Below are 22,545 nucleotides of genomic sequence, written 5' to 3'. Positions count from 1 at the left end.
ACTCAGGAAAGACTTTGAGTGTTATTCATCTTCATACTCCACTGCTGCAATATGCAGATGAGCCCTCTAACTAATCACAGTGTATTTTCCTGTATGCATGGATGAAGGTATTCATACAAACCAACCAAAATAAGCAACAGAAGCCTCAAACCATGTCACATTATTGATTCACCACTCATACCTTTTTAAATATGTTGCAAGGTGTTTCAATACTTGCAGTGCTAGTATTTAGACCATATTGGAAAGCCCCGCACATCCAGTGTTAAGTGCCCTGCTGTTCTCTGCTTCTTCTCTGTACAGTAGTTATGCTGACTGGATTGAGCATAATCTATAATCTGCTTACTGACCCGAGACTCGGTGTGTATGTGATGCTACAGCCACCCCACCCCCTCCCGGCTGTCTCTTTCAGTGGGTCAGTGGTCCACTCACAATTGCCAAACCAGCATCAGAGAGTGCAGCGAACAGAATAGAAAGAAAGAGTCTAAAACAGAAAGGGAAAGCTCTCTTTTCTCCTCCATTCCATTCACTTGATGCTCATTCAGTTGATGCACTAATTGCGCTAATTGGATGCCCATCAGAAGAAGTTCTCTAAAACAGCCATTCTTTCACAGACTTCTGTGTCTTCTTATCTGCCACACTGGCTTTTTGTTTGTTGTAATTTATGACATTTTGTTAAATGAGTCCTCTGAAAGAAGAAATATCAACACAATATTGTGATTAAAATTTGCAGAGTATTGTATTGTGTTGTGTAATAGCAAAGCATAGTAATGCAGTAACAGCAGTTAAGTGAAAATAAAGTTAAGACCAGAAGCTTAACTTAAGGATTCTTGGTTCAGCTGCTGGTTTCAAAGAAAACTGTGTGTGAAAATTGCACTAATCCACACTGAAATCAAGGCCCTTGAATATCATCGCTGTGTGTGTGTGTGTGTTGTGTGAGTGTGTTTGTGTGTGTGTGTGTGTGTGTGTGTGTTGTATGAGTGTGTAATTGGCCCCTCTGAACCTGTTTTATGTGTTTATTGGTTATAATCACATTTACGGGAATCCAATCTGTAGTCTGCTGTAACAGATTACAAACAGGTTAAAGCCATGAAGGAGAAAATGTATCGATGAAAGTTGCTGTGTGTGTGTGTGTGTGTGTGTGTGTGTGTGTGTGTGTGTGTGTGTGTGTGTGTGTGTGTTTTCCTTTGTGCTAAGAGCACCTTGCTCTCTGTGTGTGTGTTCATGTGTGTGGTATCAACCACACACACAGTCTCCTATGTCACTAGCAGGCCGTGACGCTGAGATACTGTAAAGCGGCATTACATAAACACAGTGCACCATGGTTACATAACCCTCTGGCTTCTGAACAGAACCCCCATCCTCCTCCCCTCACCTCTCTATCCAGTTCCCCCTCTTTCTCTCTCTCTCCCTCTCTTTCCCTCCCTCTCTCCCCCTCTCTTTGTTGTTCTTGTCTCTCTTTCTTATTTGCTCTCAGTTCTGTCTCTCTCATTCTTTCTCTCTCTGTTTCTTTTCCTCTTTCTCCTCTTCCCCTTTCTCTCTTTCTTGTTCTCTCTGTCACTCACTCAAGAGGCTTTGCTTATATAAAAGTGGTAAACTTTATTTTTGTGTGTGCGTGTAATATATAATATGGGAAGTTCCTTTAAGACTACATTAAGTAAAAGACTACAAAAGACTGTAGCTCTGTGTGTGTGTGTGCGTGTCTCTGTGTGTGTGTGTGTGTGTGTGTGTGTGTGTGTGTGTGTGTGTGTGTGTGTGTGTGTGTGTGTGTGTCTTCAGAGCTCTTATCCTCAGATGTCTTTGGCCTGTACCCTTTTTGAACCCCTCACCTCAAAGGCCCTTGCCAAATACAGGCAACCACAAACTAAGTGTACTGTTTTTGGGCTGAATGCTGAGAGCTGAGAGTTTCAGATGAATTGTGAATGCAAAGTGTACATGTGTGTGTATGTGTGTGATTTCCTTTTACATTTGCACCTACATGGTGCCATGCAGACTGCAAACAGACCAGAACTACTTTAGTGTTAAGGACTTTGGGCACTTGTCTTGGGTTGAGTAAAACAATAATACAATGTAAAAACACCGATTAGATTCAATCCCCTGATATGATCTGCTGTTAGCTTTGGTTCTAGGTAATGCTTTGAGTTAACTTGAGCAGCAGCGGTTTACACAGTGCAACAGTCAGAGGATACCTTTCATTTATTTACTTTCCAGCCCAAACCCATTTATTCAGTTTATTATGTTTTCAGGATATATTTTGGCCATATTAAATATAAGATACCTTTAGAGATGCAGGAAAAATATCCCTGCAAACTGGAAGCAAGACATGTAAAAAAATGAAGGTAAAAGACACTAAATATTGAAATAACTGTAAAAACTATATTTAGTTTTCTGGGGGTTTTTTTCTTAACATTGAACACTGAATAACTTGTACTTGACTAGAAATTAAATGAATGGTAGTCTCTGACCCCCTCTAACTCCTAGACATAGTGACACACTCACCCAGTCACTGGTGTTTGAAGGTTAGCAGGCTGCCGTGCGTGCGTGCGTGTGTGTGTGTGTGTGTGTTTCAGGGGTCCCTACCTCAGTCCAGTTGTTTACAAGCCGTTTATATAACATCTCCCACTCTCTCCATGCTGTTCTCTCGGTCGCCATTGGCGTCACACAGCCGTCACCTCCCCTTTCATGTTTTTGTTTGAGTATGGTTGCTCTGGTGAGGCTTTGCCACACTACAACTTTGGAGGGGGCAGAGTTATGAAATGAGAAAAACAGAGGAGAGCGCTCGAGATTGACATGTATTATTTGGACCACGTTTAGGCTGTGGGGTTTTTGAGATGCCCCAAATGTCTATTAGTAGGGTGATCTGTTGGGATATTTTTGTTGATGTGTGTGTGTGTGTTTGTGTGTGTGTGTGTGTGTGTGTGTGTGAGAGAGAGAGAGAGAGAGAGAGAGAGAGAGAGAGAGAGAGAGAGTGAAAGGTTTTGAAGGGTTTTTAGTTTCGAGTCTCTGTGGTACTGAATAGATCTCTGTCCATTATGTAATGCATTGTTGCGTAACTGTGTCTCCTATCTCTCTGATGAAGCGGTGAGGACTCTCTCCTGAAGGTGTGTGTGTGTGTGTGTGTGTGTGTACTGTCCACTTGCAATCATCAATAGAGGTCTAAACCTGTACTCAATTCTGTGAAATAATAACTGAAATTTGAGAATTTTTTTAAATAAGTGGATTCGTGGCAGAGAGGTGTGTGAAATGTGATGTGAGATAACAGTCCCCAAAAAACACTTGCTCACTGGTTATTTTAGATAATAAAAAATATTTGTATTGTGGACATCACAACCCCTGGTTGCTGTTATCACCACTGTAAAGAAATCAGTTGGTAGGTTCCTAGACAATAAACCATTTCGATTGAATTACGCAGAACCTTTGAAACACTGGTATTATTCCCCCTTTAGGTACTGAGTAACGTATAGAACTATAGCAAAACCCAGCAAAATTCTTCTGAGGTGTATATAACAGTAAATATAAAGTACCCACCTTTGGTCATCAATTCTTTGTTTCAAGCATTGTTTAACAGGAAACACAAACACATGTCCAATGAAATAAACAAATTTCTCATCAAATAATTGGTCATTATATCAGTGCAAGTGCATAATTACATTTTCATGCATTTCATTTTCATAAAGTCATTTACTTTTTTATATAAGTTCTTATGAGCGCAGCAGACGTCCTTCAGAATGACCTGTGGCTTGTAGCCACGGTCAGCTTGATCTTTTACAGCCAAGTTATATAAATTGCCCAAGGTTACACTCATAATTTATTCACATCAATAAAAAAATCCTCCATGAAAATCTGGGAGTCAAATTCTAATCCTCTGATGACTTAACGTGATTCATAATTTTGTTATGTAATGCTTGTCATAGTAAGAAGAACCGTATCTGTCTGTGGCATTATGACCCATTCTCTGTGAGAAATGAATGTAAACGGTAGCAATACGTCAGGATTATATCATGCTTGAGGCAGAATATACAGGAACTGACCGGGGAAAAAAAAACCCTTTTCTAAACGTACTTCTCTTTAGTGACCGCTGGTGATTTGATGTTCTTCTGTGTTCCAAAAAAAAGCAACAGGGGGAGAGAGAACGATACCCATTTAAAAAAAAAAAGAAGAAGAGATGGAGGAATTGGGATGGACAGATGGTAGAAGGCGAGTCAGAGAGGTGGAGGAGCGAGAGATGGAGGGGTAGAGGAGGAGAGATTGGGTCAGCGCCGTGTTTGAGCGTGAACGACTGGTTGCATAAGGGTCACGTCTTCATACTGAGGCTGAAAGATATTTCTGGGTTCCCTCTGAAGGAGGACGGGGGGGGGGGGGGGAATAAAGGTAGGAGGAAGTCATTTTCACCCATCTCACCCATTTTTAGACAGCGTGTGTGTGTGTGTGCGCGTGTGTGTGTGTCTGGGATTCAGGAATCCTTATGCAAGCATTTTTCTTTCTTTAAGTTGGCTGGAGAGGTGAAAGGAGTGATGGGTGGAATGTAAAACTGTTCATTTCTTTCTTCTTCATCCTTCTAACTTTTACTCAATCCAGCTCAGACTGGCTGGACTTTGGGGAGATGACTCAGGCCAATTGTAGGTCTAATCCCAACACACAGAGATTTATACACACAACACACAAGTTTATTTTTATGCCATATGAGTGTGTGAGGTCTTAGCCCTAACCCCAACCTCACTGACAAAAAAATGAAACTTTTGTAAAGACCGTGAAAGGATATCAATTGTGCCATTTCACGCCAGAGTGAAAACCTTAACATTAAAGGTGTTTGAGATTACTTGAATTGTGTAACCAACTCCTAAGACTGAACTTTGGAATATCAGTTCTTTGCAGTTCCCCAATAAAGAATGCAAAATGTAATAAAGGCAAAGGGTGGACGCTCTGAATAATGAAAAAAACTGTATATTTAATACTTACTTGTCGAGGTTTCTGTAAAATATGTTCTCTGCTTTTTTCCTGATGTTGGAAAACGAATAACTTGTACTTACCAGCCATTTGAATGGGAAATGAAATACATCAAGGTTGAGCTCTGATTAGTAGTAGAGTAGTACTGTCTATATACGATATTGCTCACCCATCAAACGCTATTTGAAATTCACTTTAGTGTGAACATTTAATGATGATTGAAGTAGTCCACAGCTGACTTTGGAATGCAATGTAATTACATCAACTTACATTCACTTCTGATTATATAACTAGGCTCTAGTTATGTAATGATATGTGTTTGCATATAAACGTATATAAACCCTCAAACTATATCTGATCCTCTTTACAGCATACAGTGCATCTCTTTCTCTCTCTCTCTGTCGCTCTCTCTCATATACACACACACACATTCACGCTCACAGACGCACACTGAGGACGAGAACTAGAAAGTCATGTCAGAGAGAGTAGGGCAGTCATTAGCAGATTGCTTCAGAGGGGCGGTTTATGTAATTTGTTTTCAGACTTGTGGATCATCAACCCCCGTGCATTATATAAATAATTCATCTTCCCACTCTGTATTTGTGTGTGTGTGTGTGTGTGTGTGTGTGTGTGTGTGTGTGTGTGTGTGCGCTGAACCTGATGTTCAGAAAAGACAGCTTTTAACATGTTGAGAACAGAGTGGAAAGGGTTGAAAACAAGCAAGAGAGTGAGAACAGAGGAGAGAAAGAGAGAACAGGTGGATTTCAGTGGAGTGGAGAGGGGGAATAAGTAGAAGGCCAAGTTTGTGTTTTGTGTTTTGCTCCGTGTTTCAATTTCGAAGCAAGTGTTTGTCTCCATCAGTGGTGCAGCTTCCGTGTTTGTCCAGCCTGTGCCTGTGTGTGTTTGGCCTCACAACTGTGTGCTGGTCAGTTTCATAAGCATTGGATATTTATGAGTGCTTGCATAACATGCTGATTGGGTTCAGTGTGTCTCAGCTGTGTCCTGGCGGAGGCCGGATCCGTGTCTAGAAGACGCTGATGCTCTGCGAGTCTTTCAGTACATTCTACTACATTGTACATATATCTCACTCGGGCTGCCTGGTGCTGTGTGTTTATCGTTTGAGGTTATTGCTGTTATTTGTTGCATGTACTGTATTGTGTTGTGTAATAGCAAAGCATAGTAATGCAGTAACAGCAGTTAAGTGAAAATAAGAAGCTTAACTTAAGGATTCTTTGGTTCAGCTGCCTGTTTCAAAGAAAACTGCGTATGAGAATTGCACCAATCCACAGTGAAATAAACGCCCTTGAATATCATCGCTGTAGAAAGAAAAACTCTCCAAAAATCTCCCAAATGACAACTTTACTGAGGAAAGGCAAAAAGTTTCTTTAATTTAAACGCAAGTTAACATGAAGTGATTTTATTACAGGCAATTTCGGAGCATTTCCTGTGGTCCATTCATCATGAAATATCCACATGTAAAGGGCAGGCGTCAAGATCAGTTGATGTAGAAAAATGAAAATAGCCAAAAATGGAGAAATTTTTATTTATTTTTTGGAGGGGAGTTGATATGTATTCCAATGTTTAGTAATTGACTGATCTATGTGGGAAAGGGTTTCACTCCGCTACACTGAGTTTAAAAGAAATAAATAAAATACTTTTCACATGAAACCTACAGAAATGGCTGTGCCGTTATTTTGTCATCGTTTTTGAGATGCTGTCTCATTACGTTGCGATAACCAGTACTTTGAGATACTGAGTCAGTATTTTGAAATAGTATTTACTAATTTATTATAATACATTTTTTGGACCTTCACTGATCAGCCATAATATTAAAAAAGCATTAAAAGCCATTTCTCATTGTTTCTACACTCACCCATTTTAGCAGCTTAACTTACCACATATTTCACACTGTAGTTCTGTAGACAGAGATTGTAGTGCGTCTGTTTCTCTGCATACTTTTGTAAGCCCCTTTCACCCTGTTCTTCAATGGTCAGGACCCCCACAGGACCAATACAGTGTAGGTATTATTTGGGTGGTGGATCATTCTCAGCATTGCAGTGACACTGACGCGGTGGAGGCATGTTAGTGTGTAATGCACTGGTACGAGTGGAGTTTTCACTGCTCCCCACTAGCCTGATCCAGCTAAAAAACTCATTAACAAACACTTACGGAATTGAAGTGGGTAGGTAAAAGCAGGGAAAGCACTACAGTGTGCAGAGCAGTGAGCCTCTAAGACCACGGTTGGCACAGTCTATGTGTTTATGAGGTCCTGGAGTTTCATCCCACTGTACACTGTGAAATGGGACGGGATGCCGGTAAAGTTCTTTTTGACTTTGATCCTTCACGGGCTCCTCATCCAGCTGACCTGTATCTTGAATGTAATACACCAAGGCCACAGAGTCATACTGTACCATTGTACTTGCAAATGGCAAACTTGTAGTTCTCAATGAAAATGCTAGCAAGATGCTCAGACTGAGTGAAAGACGGTGGTTAACAACATTTCTATGGAAGGATTAAAGCCAAACTTCCTAGATGGCCGTTATCCAGCACAGTGTAGTGATTTTTACTGCTCTTGCTCCTACTAAACATGCAATTAGCTGAATCAGGTGTGAGTGAACAGTCTGCATTAAACATTTCTCTCTCTCTCTCTCTCTCTCTCTGCCCCCTCTCCATCTCTCACCTCCTCCCTTCCCTCCCTCGCCTCCAGATCAGGGCCAGAGTGCTTCCTTTAGCTCTGAGAATGAGGCTCAAGGCGGTGACTCTTCAGGATGGCCCTGTGCGCTCCCCTCTACTGCTCCCTCAGGCGAGACCCCGGGCCGACCGCCCGCTCACCCCCTGTCCCGCCCGGACAACCGCAGTCCCGCTCTGGCCCTCAGCGCCACCAAGAAGAGGACCTCAAAACCTGCTTACATGAGGAGGAACATCAGGTATGTCTATATATGCTCTAAAGAAAGACTTCACCCCAAAAAGGCTACAAATCAGGTACAGCTAGCTAGCAGTCTCTTTCTTCAAGGGTTTTTTTTAGTAACAAAAATGGATCTATATACAACCATAAATACCCTAAAGGGTATTTCATTGTGTCTGTTGTTAAAAGCTAGTATGGTAACAGTCCCCCCTTCACATTCATACACGTCTCGGGAACATGTGGATGCTAGATTATGTATTATTACTATTGATTAACATTTCTTAAGTTGGAGAATTCAGGATTCGCAGTTCTTTTTATATAAAGAAACAATAGAAATTATAATCTGTGGCATCTGTATGCCTGTGCGTGCAAAGTCAGAATCATAGTTATTGCTAGAGACAAAAGTATGATATAGTTTATGCTCATAATGTCTCATGCGTAGCTCATTGAAACAGAGACATTCTGACAAAAGTACAAATTTTCAGCCAATTTCACTGTTATGTTCGTAACTATTTCATCATAATTTGAATATGATGGCAGCTACCGTTATGCATGCAGTCTTCATTGTTATTGTTGTGCATACCAATGAAAAAATGTCTCGAATATGAGGAAACAGAATGCAGATAAAATCATTCACCATTTAGTGTATAATTAATAACCAGTTTGTTATGTAATTATCATATTGCTTTGATATGGTGTTGCTGAACACCCGTACTCATTTCTGTAGACTTCTATGGAAGTCTTTCGGCATTGCAGAAGTGACAGTGGGAGTCAACCACATCACCAATTAGCATGGAAACAATTGTCTTTCATGACTTAACATAAAATTGGAAGTTGGAAGGAACAGAGCTCTTTCCAGGAAGACTTTACTGGCTGTTTAATGCGAGTGTATGTGTTTATGTGTTTGATACATTAATGAGTCAGGCCCAGAAGCCCACACAGGGCAGTGTTTCTGACTGGCTGCCAAATAGGTTAGAACCTCTGTTACTCCCCCACCTTCCCTGTCTCTCACCCTCCCTCTCTCTCTCTCTTTCTCCCTCTCTCTCTGTAGGAAACTATTGAAAGAGCACCAGTTGGATGCAGTTACCAAAGTGGCCCAACTGGAGGAGTTGGAGAGACGCAAGCGTCTGGAGCATCAGAAGAAAGACTTCACTGTAGCCCCTCAGCCTGAGTACACACTCACAGCAGGTTAGTGATAAGCACACACAGTGCACACAACCAGTGAGACACACACAGATACAGTAGAAAGCTATGTGTTGCTAAAAAGGAAATTCAATATATTATGTATTATCAGCATATTCCACAATATGACTAGATTTATTGGTATTGGGCATTGAGCACATTATTGTGTTGGCAATAGTCAAAATGTCTGGATACTTTCAGACGTATATTCATTTTCTATATTGTGAAATGGTATCATTATTGTCTGGAGATTAGAAATCTTGAGATGTAAATTTGGGTTCATATCACCTACACTGAAGGCATGTCATACTGTACCTGTTGTGATAAAAGTCATGAAAGTAATGAACCATGTAATTTTTTTTCCAGCTAATGTGTGTGTGAGTGCAGCACAGCGTGAGGCCAAGCACAGCACAGTGTGTGTGGAGACCAGCAGTGCCACAGAAAGCACTAAAGCAACAGCTGCCCCTAAAAGAGGTGAGACCCTCACACACATACACACCCATTTATGGATCATTCTACCAAATTGGTACCGAAGTTTTTCTATAATCCAAGGCCCTTTACTTCAAACCGGGTTGACTCTGACAGGTTTTAGAACAAGCATAGAACCACAATACGATAAGAAACTTGTTATAGAGTGTTATATTGCATTACAGCATTTGTGTTTACAATAGTCTCATGAACAGATATTATAATGCTTTATGAAACTTGACATTATAAAGTCATATGATCGACTTTCGTAATAAGTGACTTGTGAATCTCCAATGTGAGGGTTTAGTTAGGAGGATTAAAATCAAAGACATTAACACTCGAGTCAGCTGATTTATATAAAAGACTGCTGGAAGACCCGGACACACACACACCCACACGCGCACACACACACACACACACACACACACACACACACTCACACACACACACACACACACATACAGGGAGATTAAACTTGGATAGAAACTGAGGTGCTGAGCAACTGGACGTGCTGTTCCCTAAACACACACACTCGAACATTCTCTGTCTCTTTCACACACACACACACGCACACACACACACACAAACACACACTCTCGAACATTCTTTCTCTCTCTCTTACACACACGCACGCACACACACACGCACATACACACACACACACGCACGCACACACACACGCACATACACATACACACACACGCACACACACACACACACATACACACACACACTCGAACATTCTCTGTCTCTTTCACACACGCACATACACATACACACACACGCACACACGCACACACACAAACACACACACACACTCTCGAACATTCTCTCTCTCTCTTACACACGCACACACACGCACATACACAAACACACACTCTCGAACATTCTCTCTCTCTTTCACACACACACACACACGCACATACACAAACACACACTCTCGAACATTCTCTCTTTCACACACACACACACACACGCACATACACTCACACACAATGAACAGCATATTTGGCAAAGTCAGATTTCAAATCAGATTAGATATTTGTGTGTGTGTGTGTGTGTGTGTGTGTGTGTGTGTGTGTGTGTGTGATCAAAACTGGGTCTGTGGAGCAGAGGTGTGTCTGCTGTTGGTTGTGCACCAGCCTTCAACATTGACATGTTTGCCTAGGTTACATAAGCCTCTCCTCACTGTTAAATCCAGCTTGTGTAAGCACCATTCACCCACTTACACAACACACACACACACACACACACATTTATCTCTCTCCCCTTCCCCCCTCTCCATCTCAACAAATGCACACTTGTGTAACTTATTATTCCTTGGGTAAATATATTAAATCTGACTAAACTAGAGAGTATCTTTTATCTGGGCAGTAAGCATTTATTTTCTCATGAAAACACTAATATTAGAATAAATACCAATAATGCAATAAATAGTAATTTTACATATGTAAATATGTTCATTTAACCTTTTCCACACCTGTCTTTGACGTAACTCTATTAATTGTGGTTATCATCTAAAACCTGCTGTGGTTACTACATGCTTTAGCTCATAAACGTAGGTGTGCTGGCAGTCTGCGTGGCAGCTGAGGGCATACAGGAGACATGCAGAAGCAAGCTTTGTTCCTCAAACTAGCTCATAGGTTGTCAACTACTACAGATGAGGCAGTGCTGCTGGACTTTTTAAACAATATTTCAGCTTACTGTCTATTACTACTATTATGCATGCAACTACGTGCAGTCACTGTTGCTCTCTCTGTGTGTGTATGTATATATATATATATATAAATCTTTTGATGATATTATGGACTGTAAATGATGAAATCCCTAAACTGCACGTTGAGAAACGTTGTTCTTAAACTGTTGGACTATTTTCTCACGCAACTGTTCACAAAGTGGTGAACCTCGCCCGTCCTTGCTTGTGAACGACTGAACCTTTCAGGGCTCCCTTTATTCCCAATCATGACAGTCACCTGTTTCCAGTTAACCTGTTCACCTGTGGAATGTTCCAAACAGGTGTTTTTTGAGCATTCCTCAACTTTCCCAGTCTTTTGTTGCCCTGTCCCAACTTTTTTGGAACGTGCTGCAGGCATCAAATTCAAAATGAGTGAATATTTGCAAAAAACAATAAAGTTTATCCGTTTGAACATTAAATATCTCGTCTTTGTAGTGTATTCAATCGAATCTAGGTTGAAAAGGATTTGCAAATCATTATATTATGTTTTATTTATGTTTTACACAATGTCCCAACTTCACTGGAATTGGGGTTGTGTGTGTGTGTGTATATATATACCCACACACACACACACACAGAGCAACAGTGGCTCTCTAAAGTTAATGCCTTACTGTAGACTTGAGCATCCTTCAGCGTTAAATAAGTTCACCATGGCAGCAGCTGGATCTTATCAAGTGAGACAGCTGAAACTTGCAATGTAAAAGCTGTATTTGAATGTGAGAGCTACAGCCTTTGATTCACAGCAACAGCACCCAAGCTGCTGTTATTAACATGTTAACTTTGACACCACTAATACATGAAATGCTATATAAAAACACTGCATAACACTACTTAAAAATGCGTAGTATTACAGTAAATCCAAGTAAACATTAATGCTGTAAAACGTAACATGAATGTCTTGTTTGGAAAAAGTAATTGATATTTTTTGAGGTAGTTAGAAATACAGAAGTTTTAATTCTGATTTCCCCTGGATGCCCCCAACCACAAGAAATACATTAGAAATGGTTAAGTAAACACATTAACATATATTGTAATATTCGTGTTTTTTAGCAGATACTTACTGCTTAAATTTAAAAAGGCATTTCATTAATTTACCCAGCTGCTAAAACCTTTGCACAGTACTAGTATTGTACATGCACACTCGTATTTAGACCAAATACAATCACAGTTACTGAAACAGAGACACAAACTTGATCATTTACTGTGTGTGTGTGTGTGTGTGTGTGTGTGTGTGTGTGTGTGTGTCTCACAGACCAAAGCTCAGGTGAAAACGCCGCCTCATACATCATTAGTGAAGCGACCAATGAGGATGCGGAGTCAGCTGCCACTGGGGAAAGCAGTGGAGCACACGTTAATGATGCTCTCAACCAACCAGATGCTCAGGGGCGTGTCCTCATCAATGTCAACCACCCAGCAGACGAAAGTGACCTCTACCTCTCCCCTCAGCTCTCCCGCGCTGTCAAACCTCACCAGGTGATCCATCAGCCTGTCAGCCAGTCTGTCACTCAGTCCAACAGTCAGTCAGCTAAACACCAAAATATCAGTGTCGTGAGAAAACCTAGTATCTCCAGAATCAATGTTTTGGTGTAAAATCTTGTTTTTAGGCATTTCAGTGTAGCTCTGTTTAAAGGGTATAAAATAAGAACAGTGGAAAATGGAGTTTTGAGGTTTTGTTACTACAACAAAGATAATCTGATCAACAAATATTGGTCAACAGATACTAAGGCTCTATTCAGTAAATACTACTAACTGATAAACTGATGGTTTCTTTCTCTCTCTCCACGCTATATCCCTCACTCTTTTCCCCTCCTTTCGAAAACGTCTTCTACTCTAACTTTTCTTTCACACTTTCTCTCTTCTGTCTTCCTCTCTGTCTGTTAATACATCTGTCTGTCTTTCTCCCTCTCTCTCTCTCTCTCTCTCTCTCTCAGATTGGAGGAATCAGGTTTCTGTATGATAATCTGGTGGAAACGCTGAAGCGGTTTCACAGCGGTTCTGGGTCCGGCTGTATCCTGGCTCACAGCATGGGCCTGGGTAAAACTCTACAGGTCATCTCCTTCATCGACATCGTCCTGCGCCACACCGGAGCGCACACCGTGCTCGCCATCGTCCCTGTGAGTGTGTGTGTGTGTGTACTTGTTTGTGTGTGCCAGCGTGTCTATTTGATTGTGTGTGTATGTGTAGCATTTTACATAATCGCGTATACATATACATGGCCTGACCTCTATCCATCTCTCACCCTCTCCCTCTCTCATATTCTTTCTTTCTCCTTCTTTCCTTCTGTCACTCTGTCGATCCTCTTTTTCGGTCATTTGTTCCCCTTTCCCACTCTCTCCCTTATTCTTGCTTCGCATTGCTCACTGCAGGTGAACACGCTGCAGAACTGGCTGGCAGAGTTTAACCTGTGGATCCCGCCCCCTGAAGCCCTGCCCCCTGACACTGACCCTGCCTACATCACGCCTCGCACCTTTAAGGTGCACATCCTCAATGATGAGCACAAGTGAGTGAAAGTAACATCCTTCAGCACACATATACATGTAGACCCATAGACATGTATGCTTAAGCTGTAAAGATCATTAAAGGGCCCATAGTCTACATTTTTCTTGTGTTTTGTACCTGTTTAATGGATATAGTTATTTTGTTTTTTGTCCACTTACAATGTTTGCATAGGTTTTGAAACAAGCTGTTTTTGTTACTGTGCCTTTAAGAGGCATATCTATATAACTATATAACTATATATATATATATATATATATATATATATATATATATATATATACACATATACATATGCATATACATATGCATATACATAGGCTATAAAGATGGATTTACATAAATGTGATTTTTTGTGACCTCACAAACTGGTTTTGCAGCTTAGTTGCAATTTATATTTCCGAATATAAACCCTACTTTAACAGTGTTTATATACTGTATAACCTATATAAATCATTTTACTTAAAAAAATGTGTATGGGCCGTTTAATTCACTTTACTGGTTGACAGTGAACCAGATTAAAGTTCATGACCACATGCTTAATATATACTAAGCTCATCAAGAATTGGAAATTGAACTGCATCTCCTCAAAGATGAAGACAAGTGAAACAGCCTGCAGCACACACATGTATTCAAAAACCCATCAACACCCACATGAGTTGCAAAGATCGTATTAACACCTTTTTCCTTACTTCACTCTCAGACAGATTGAAGTTTATTAGCACAGACGTTATATATAATTTAACTAATTAAGCTAATTATACTGGAAATGTAGCTGTGAAGTTGAATATTTATAGGAAAATGCATAATATTACATACTAACACAGTTAACCCCTTAAACTATAGGCTTATTGTCCAGTTATTAATCTTAAAACGCATTATTTAGTAATTATTATAAATGACTTAGTGGACCTAAAAGAAAGCAAGTTATGTATTAATAAGAGTGTGAAATTAAAGAGTGGGCTGTCTTGCAGGCCCTTGCAGATTAACTAATTTTGCTATAAGGCAATAAGGAGAGTCAAACAGGTTAAATATGCATATATTAATTAAAGTATTATAAAATATAAATATAGATATATATAATCAGGTGTCCAAAATTTGCTTCTTTAGTTTAGAACTGAGGCTGCAAGGCTAGAAGTCAATAGTCTCCCTCATTTTTTTTCTGTTAATACATTTGGAAAACTTTTCTCAACCCACTCAAACCACGTCCGTATCTACATTAAGAACTCACAGGCTTGTCAATGTGCTTTAGAACACAGTATCACTTACTACAGGCTTTAAAAATGAATAAAGCGTCACTGTGGAGCTGAGCACTGCGGCCAGTGTTGTGCTGCCTGCCCTGCAGAATATGAATCCTGTTCAAGTGCAGACACGGCAAGGATTCCTGGATTCTGTATAACATTCGAAATGTTGGTTCTATTATTAAACCTCTATCTCAGGTCAAGAGTGTAGGATTAAACTTTCAATTAGTGTCCATATTCCTGCACGACATGAATGCACATGAAGAGTAGGTGGAATTTGGCACAGCATCCCTGTAGTCTAAAACAGCTGCCAACGTCCATCTACATGTGCAATTTTACGGTTCACAGTAAATCATATTGTGCTGTAAAGCAACCATTTTTATACCAGCCAAGGGAAGCAATAAATAGACAGAGCTGATCTGTGTGCTGTCTTATGTTAATATTGTTTACCATTTTAAAAATATTTATATTTCTTTCTTATTATTAAATTCAATATTTTCTCCCGATTTTTATGATATAAAAAGCCACCTCCAGACCATTTAGGACTACTTGCTCCTCCTCAGTGTAGACCCAAGGACCACCAGAGGGTGATTCGCAGCCCACTCATGGTCTGTGGCTCAGTGGCTCAGTGGTTAAGAAATCCTGATCCAAACAGGATCTTGACAGTTCTGCTCAGCCTTAATGAAGATGTGGATCTGGTATGAGCCTGTTGAGGGAGGTTTTGGGCATGTATTCAGTTTTGAGTGACTATTGACTTCTAGAGCTTGTTTGCAATGTTAGTCTAATAGCTCCAGCTCTAAAGTAAAGTGCCAGAGTTTGAACGGCAAAAATATCTGAAGCCCTATTTGAGCTGTATTAGTTTTACCTGGGCACATGCTGTAATTTTAGTGCTTGCAAATGCAAGTCTATTTGCCATTTAGCCCCAAAGCATGCTTTTATTGTTCAGAAGTGTGGCACCTGTCACACGATGCTGGTGAAAATGTACATGTGAGGATGTTTTTATCTGGGCTATCTGGGGGTAATATGGGAAAATTGCACAGATCCTTTACACCTTACGAATCAGCCACTCAAATTGCCCATGAGTTACCGGACATCCTCTAGTGAAACTAATCCAGCTTAAATAGGGCGTTAACTGAATAACTTACGTTTGGAAAACCGTATACATTTGATTTTCACTGGATCATTCTTTTGAGCCAATCACTTGTTGCAAACTTAGCTTTGACACAAAGTATTTTGTATAGCTACTACTGTTCATTTGTGAGTGTTTACATAATGATCAAAGCAAGATTAAACTGTTACGTTGAGTTCAAAAACTCATCTCAACAAAGTAACACCCAAAGTGGAGCTCCTTTCATTGCCCACTGCTTGTACCGCATTTCGTATTGCTCCTTGTGGGCTAATAAATGCTCCCCGGAGACCGTAGCTCAGAACTTGATAAATTAGTATGCTCTAATGTACTCCCAGTGGATTCTCTGCTAACATATGGGCCTCCCTGAAAAGAGCGGTGACTAACTTTGTCCCTTAAAAAAAATGAAAAGTTGGGCACGGTTTTCAAAACAGAGCGAAGATGGCTCGCTGTACCTCTGTTAAAAAAAAAAGTCAAGTCTACAGCGAAGAGCATAAGGGCTCTCTCTGGGTTGATTAATGTTTGATGATTCACTTTTCACAGTTTGATATCTCTGAGCAAGCTATCCTGCCCACTCACATCTGCTCTATGGCCCACTTCTTTCCCTTAATCTCACTGCCTCTCTGTCCACCATGTTATCTCTTTAAAAGCACCACTTTTTATTTTGCCACACTCCAACATGCTCAGCTCTTATTACAAGAGAGCAAGCAAGGTGTTGCACTTAAACTAGTGACCTCTCCTGCACGTACACACAAACGTTCATTCACTCACATTAGAGCACATTGACCAACATTTGTCATCAAGGCCTTGCTGTAGCCAGATGTAGTGTGCAGAGGTTTGAACACCCCAGATCAAATAACTTCATTTGTTGATTTTCTAGGTGAAAATAACAGCAAACGTAATGATGGCTTTTCCGCAATGTTTACTGCACAACTTCTGTTTATTTGCTGAGGGAAAAACATACAATATAATATGTGCTATACTTAAGTGCAGACCACATTTTCCCCCGAAATGTTAATGATATAATAATTCAATGACTGAGATGTAAACAAGACATTCATAGTGTTTTGAAATGCTCTACTTTAGTTAAACTTACAGACTCAGATTCCTTTCCAGTGGTTTTTATATACACTGTTGATAATGGTACAATACTGGTAAATCTGAAAATCATATGCTTTTATCTGGGAACCAATTTGCCTTACAACATCCTGCAAGTACCTCTCCACCATGAAGGTGTATTACATTTTACTGCATACTTACTGTTTTACGCTGAATTTGACATGTGGAAGAAAATAAAGCATAAAATGTTGCCAGTGCAAGTTATGACACATGAAATATTTTCTGTTTTATTTTCAATGGAAATTGTGCACTAATGCCTTATTTAGGTCTGGTACCTGTAGAGAATGTATACTTGTTTCACTTAAAAAATCAACAATATGCCGTTTGACTGGAGCTGTTCCCTGATTGGAAATATCACCGTTTGCGTCCATATTTAATAAGTAGTGTTGGTACGCAATTATTAAATCTAACTTTAATAACTGGAAATATTTTAATATGTTAACTTTAGCATATGTTTAGTCAGCTACGATATAGCTGGGATAGTTAAAACAGTGCTGGACTGCAGTGTAATTACTGGAGCGCAATATATAAAGACGGTCATTGTATAAAAACATACATCTATATCACAGCTACACATTTTTTGAGTAAAAGCTGTATCTCCTTGGTAACCCACGTGGGTCAGTCAGTCGTTCAGACAGTTAACCTGATAACAAGCGCCGCATTTTTAGTGTTATAAATCAATTCGCTTGTCAACAAACACCACATTGTCATTGTGACAACTCATAAGAAAACCTTTTAGCTAAAAAAAAAAAAAAAAAAAAGCCAACAGAAGAAGGAAATGTGTATATTTTGTGTCTACAGAACCACATCCACTCGTGCTAAGGTGGTTGAAGATTGGTACAGAGACGGCGGTGTGCTGCTAATGGGTTATGAAATGTACCGCCTGCTCTCGCTCAAGAAAAGCTTCGTCGCCGGGCGGAAAAAGAAGAACAAGAAGCCGAGCGGGCCAACTATCATCGACCTGGATGAGGAGGACCGCCAACAAGAGCTGCTGAAAGGTCAGTGATGACTGTCAGTCGTTACTTGAGGAAACCTGGAAGTATCCTGGTAACTGCACACGTATCATTTTAGCTTCAATGCATAGAAAAAGTCATTTATTCTATAAAAAATGTATTTGTTTCACACCAGAATCAAGGCTGTCAGCGATGTACTTACATTTTTAAAAACATAATAGTCACTTGCCAGTCAGTAGAGTCCACATAGATGGACGAAATGAACTTGTTTTGATTTCTTCGTGGTTGTGATGTCATTTGACATAGTCTCAGGTTATGACAGGTTGGTCCACTCATTCTAGTTGAAGTGATAAGTAGTTCTGTTACTGCAGACAGTCTGTTGGAGAGCTGTTAGAGTGGAAGCAGGGGAAAGCTATTCAACAGTGGGCTGTACCTGGCTGCGTTGGAATCAGCCTTTGGAATGAGGCACAATAGAGAGCAGCCATTCATAACGAGGTCATGTAGGATTAAGCAATAAGCACCTAGAGGCCATCTGTTAGTGATTTTATCACAGGTAAGGGCCTTAAAACCCATTTATCCTTGATAAAATCACTGCAAGACACAGCTTACTGCTTTAATAAGACGACAGGCAACATAAAACATGATAAAATACATGAATATCAATAAATAATTGAATTGCAATACATAATTCTTCCACTTAGAACTGCAGTTCATTCAGAATATGTTATTGTTGCATCCATGACTGCTAAAGGAGGACAAGAACATTCAGTCGGCAAGCATAGTATATACACTTTTATCTTATTTTTATCACATCTGTGATATGAGGGAAAGATCAGAGTATAGCATGTTTTATGTTTTAATTAACACAGTGATGACTGTCGATTGCACTTGTGTGCAATTTCCTTTCTTCAGTAAACACCAATCTAACGTTGTGTACTCCATTTCCCCACACTGGAGTTCCTAGTCCTTACCTTAAAATACTGTCTTCTGCACCCAAAAAGTGAATATTTTGTCTAATAAATAGGCGTTTGGTGTTCAGCCACATATGCACAGTTCCCTTCTGGACAAACTCTGCACTATTTGGGTGTAGAAGCCAGAATGTCAGAACTCCGTGCTCTATATAGGAAGGGAGAAGCTGTTTTACAATGGCTTCGAAAGCAGCTCAGATTATCCGAACAGAACTATGAAGTTCATAAATATCAGTTTTGAAGGTACATTAAATAAAACAGCCTGTTTCATTTATTTCAATTTTAATTCAAATAATTAAGCCTAAAGGATTAAGAGAGGTTATGTAAGAAGTAAATTATGACTGGTTTTAGTGCATAAAAGTACTTAAGAGCCTTTAAATAAAATGAAATTTGCTAAATTCACTCGCTCTCTTCCCCTCTCTCTCTCTCTCTCTCTCTCTCTCTCTCTTTCTTTCTCTCTCTCTCTCTCTTTCTCTCTTTCTCTTTCTCTCTCTCTTTATCTCTCTTTCTCTCTCTCTTTCTTTCTTTCTCTTTCTCTCTCTCTCTTTCTCTCTCTCTCTTTCTCTATCTCTCTTTCTCTCTCTCTCTTTCTCTATCTCTCTTTCTTTCTCTTTCTCTCTTTCTCTCTCTCTCTCTCTCTTTCTCTCTTTCTCTCTCTCTCTCTCTATCTCTCTTTCTCTCTCTCTTTCTCTTTCTTTCTCTTTCTCTCTCTCTCTCTTTCTCTCTTTCTCTCTCTCTCTCTCTCTTTCTCTTTCTTTCTCTCTCTCTCTGTCTGTCTGTCTCTATCTCTCTCTCTCTCTCTTTCTCTCTCTCTCTCTTTCTCTCTCTCTCTGTCTGTCTGTCTCTATCTCTCTCTCTCTCTCTTCCTCCCTCTCTCTCTCTCGCTTTCTCTTTCCTTCTCTCTCTCTCTCTCTCTCTGTCTGTCTCTATCTCTCTCTTCCTCCCTCTCTCTCTCAAACATCTCCAGGAATCGAGAGAGCCCTTTCTCAGCCTGGTCCAGATGTGGTCATCTGCGATGAGGGCCACCGCATTAAGAACTGCCATGCCAGCATCTCCCAGGCACTGAAGGGCATCCACACGCGCCGCAGGGTGGTACTGACTGGCTACCCGCTGCAGAACAACTTGTTGGAGTACTGGTGCATGGTGGACTTTGTGCGGCCTGACTTCCTGGGCACACGCCAGGAGTTCAGCAACATGTTCGAGAGGCCCATCTTGAACGGCCAGTGCGTCGACAGTACGGAACAGGACCTTCAACTCATGCGCTACCGCAGCCACGTGCTGCACAGCCTACTGGAAGGCTTCGTTCAGAGGTCAGTTCGAGAGACAGGCAGCGAATGCAGCGCAAGATTATGGCAGTGAACGATTTCTACACTGAATTGTAGAGAATTATATTGAATGATATTTCAGTCATTTCATCAAGCTGGTCAGTTTCTATTAAAATATGATAGTAATAGTATAGTAGCCCTGTCACGTTCCGTAGGCCATGATAACACAATTCATTTGTCATCATTTTCAGTGAAATACACAGCCATAAAAAAGTCACCATTTAATTTTAATTTCCTTAATATCTGAAACTGCATATTATTCAGATTATCAGATATTCATGTTAGCTAATTGCTCATTTTATTCATTTGTAAAAATAATGTTGATAAAGGCATTAATAGTGGAATTTGTAATGTAAAGACCTATAATGTTGTTTATTTCACCAAATCCAAATGATAAAAGTGTAGATTATAATCACATTGTTGCACAACTAATGACACTAGAGCGGGGGAGGTTGAATGAGATGTTGATTGGTGCTGATTGTTGTGACTGCATTAGATTGCATAAATAATAGAATTACACAGAAATACAAGAGAAATATTAGCAATGGTGTGCTGCAGTTATAGGCACCTGTATTAGTGTGTATGGCACAATCTGGAGTATCTTATTACTATTATACCACCAATTCTGCCAGTTATTGATTTTTATCATTAGATTTTGAGATGTGTGACGCAAAAACTCATTAGCACAATTGTATTTACACCTTGTGAGGAACAATGCAGTAGCTCTGATCTACAGCTGCTAAATGTAAAGCTTTCTTAATAAAGTATTGCAATACAAACACTTCAGGATGTTTACATTGCAGTTGTGAAGTGTAAGCATATCAGCTCATAGATTGCGAGAACTGGCAACACACTTTACATGTGTGCAATACATTTAAAAGCAACATCAGAAAACATTTTACAGTTCACTGAAACGTCCAGCAGGGACTAGCAATGTCCTTATGAAACTGATGAAATTTCAGTTGTTTCTCTTCATATGTTTTGGCTAGCTTAGCCATGTTTTGCCTCCCGGCATCCTAACCACAACTTCGTTGATGACTGTGGGAGCGTTTTGGTTTCGTTGTTGCTGCTTGCTCGGGTTGCTTGTTGTCAATATGCACTATACTGACAAAAGTATTCGCTTGTCTGCCTTCATGCGCATATGAACTTTAGTGACATCCCATTCTTAATCCATAGGCTTTAATATGATGTCGGCCCACCCTTTGCAGCTATAACAGCTTCAGTTCTTCTGGGAAGGCTTTCCACAAGGTTCAGGAGCGTGTTTATGGGAATTTTTGACCGCTCTTCCAGAAGCACATTTGTGAGGTCAGACACTGATATTGGATGAGAAGGCCTGGCTCTCAGTCTCCACTCTAATTCATCTCAAAGGTGTTCTATGGGGTTGAGGTCAGTCAAGTTCTTCCACACCAAACTTGCTCATCCGTGTCTTTATGGACCTGCTTTGTGCACTGGTGCGCAGTCATGTTGGAACAGGAAGGGGCCAAACTCCCCAAACTGTACCCAAAAAGTTGGGAGCTTGAAATTCTCCAAAATCTCTTTGTGCTGAAGCTTTAAGAGTTCCTTTCACTGGAACTAAGGGGCCGAGCCCAACTCCTGAAAAACAACCCCACACCATAATCCCCCCTCCACCAAACTTTACACTCGGCACAATGCAGTCAGACAAGTACCGTCTCCTGGCAACCACCAAACCCAGACTCATCCATCGGAGTGCCAGAAGGAGAAGCGTGATTGGCCACTCCAGAGAACACGTCTCCACTGCTCTAGAGTCCAGTGGCGGCGCTTTATACCACTGTATTCCACGCTTTGCATTGCGCTTGGTGATGTACGCCTCTGCGCACTATGCCCCTCAGCATCCGCTGACCCCGCTCTGTCATTTTACATGGCCTACCACTTTGCTGCTGAGTTGCTGTCATTCCCAATCACTTCCACTTTGTTATAATCCCACTGACAGTTGACTGTGGAATATTTAGTAGTGAGGAAATTTCACGACTGGACTTGCTGCACAGGTGGCGTCCGATCACGGTACCACGCTGGAATTCACTGAGCTCCTGAGAGTGACCCATTCTTTCACTAATGTCTGTAG

At 40.5% G+C, this 22,545-nt stretch overlaps 1 protein-coding gene across 2 annotated transcripts in view; it reads left to right on the top strand.

The window, feature by feature from the left end:
* Window positions 1-22,545, top strand: part of LOC108433121 (helicase ARIP4-like) — a 41,065-nt gene that overhangs the window by 9,503 nt on the left and 9,017 nt on the right. For both annotated transcript variants that reach the window (XM_017707470.2, XM_017707469.2), the window contains exons 2-9: window positions 7,652-7,871; window positions 8,901-9,037; window positions 9,398-9,505; window positions 12,487-12,707; window positions 13,166-13,348; window positions 13,601-13,734; window positions 18,018-18,214; window positions 20,105-20,447. In XM_017707470.2, coding sequence (XP_017562959.1) covers window positions 7,652-7,871; window positions 8,901-9,037; window positions 9,398-9,505; window positions 12,487-12,707; window positions 13,166-13,348; window positions 13,601-13,734; window positions 18,018-18,214; window positions 20,105-20,447 — 1,543 coding nt within the window. The remainder of the gene's footprint in view (window positions 1-7,651; window positions 7,872-8,900; window positions 9,038-9,397; window positions 9,506-12,486; window positions 12,708-13,165; window positions 13,349-13,600; window positions 13,735-18,017; window positions 18,215-20,104; window positions 20,448-22,545) is intronic.

The sequence above is a fragment of the Pygocentrus nattereri genome, chromosome 29 (genome assembly GCF_015220715.1).
Source record: "Pygocentrus nattereri isolate fPygNat1 chromosome 29, fPygNat1.pri, whole genome shotgun sequence".
NCBI classification, from domain to species: Eukaryota; Metazoa; Chordata; class Actinopteri; order Characiformes; family Serrasalmidae; genus Pygocentrus; species Pygocentrus nattereri.
This window is presented reverse-complemented; position numbering and strand designations above follow the sequence as displayed.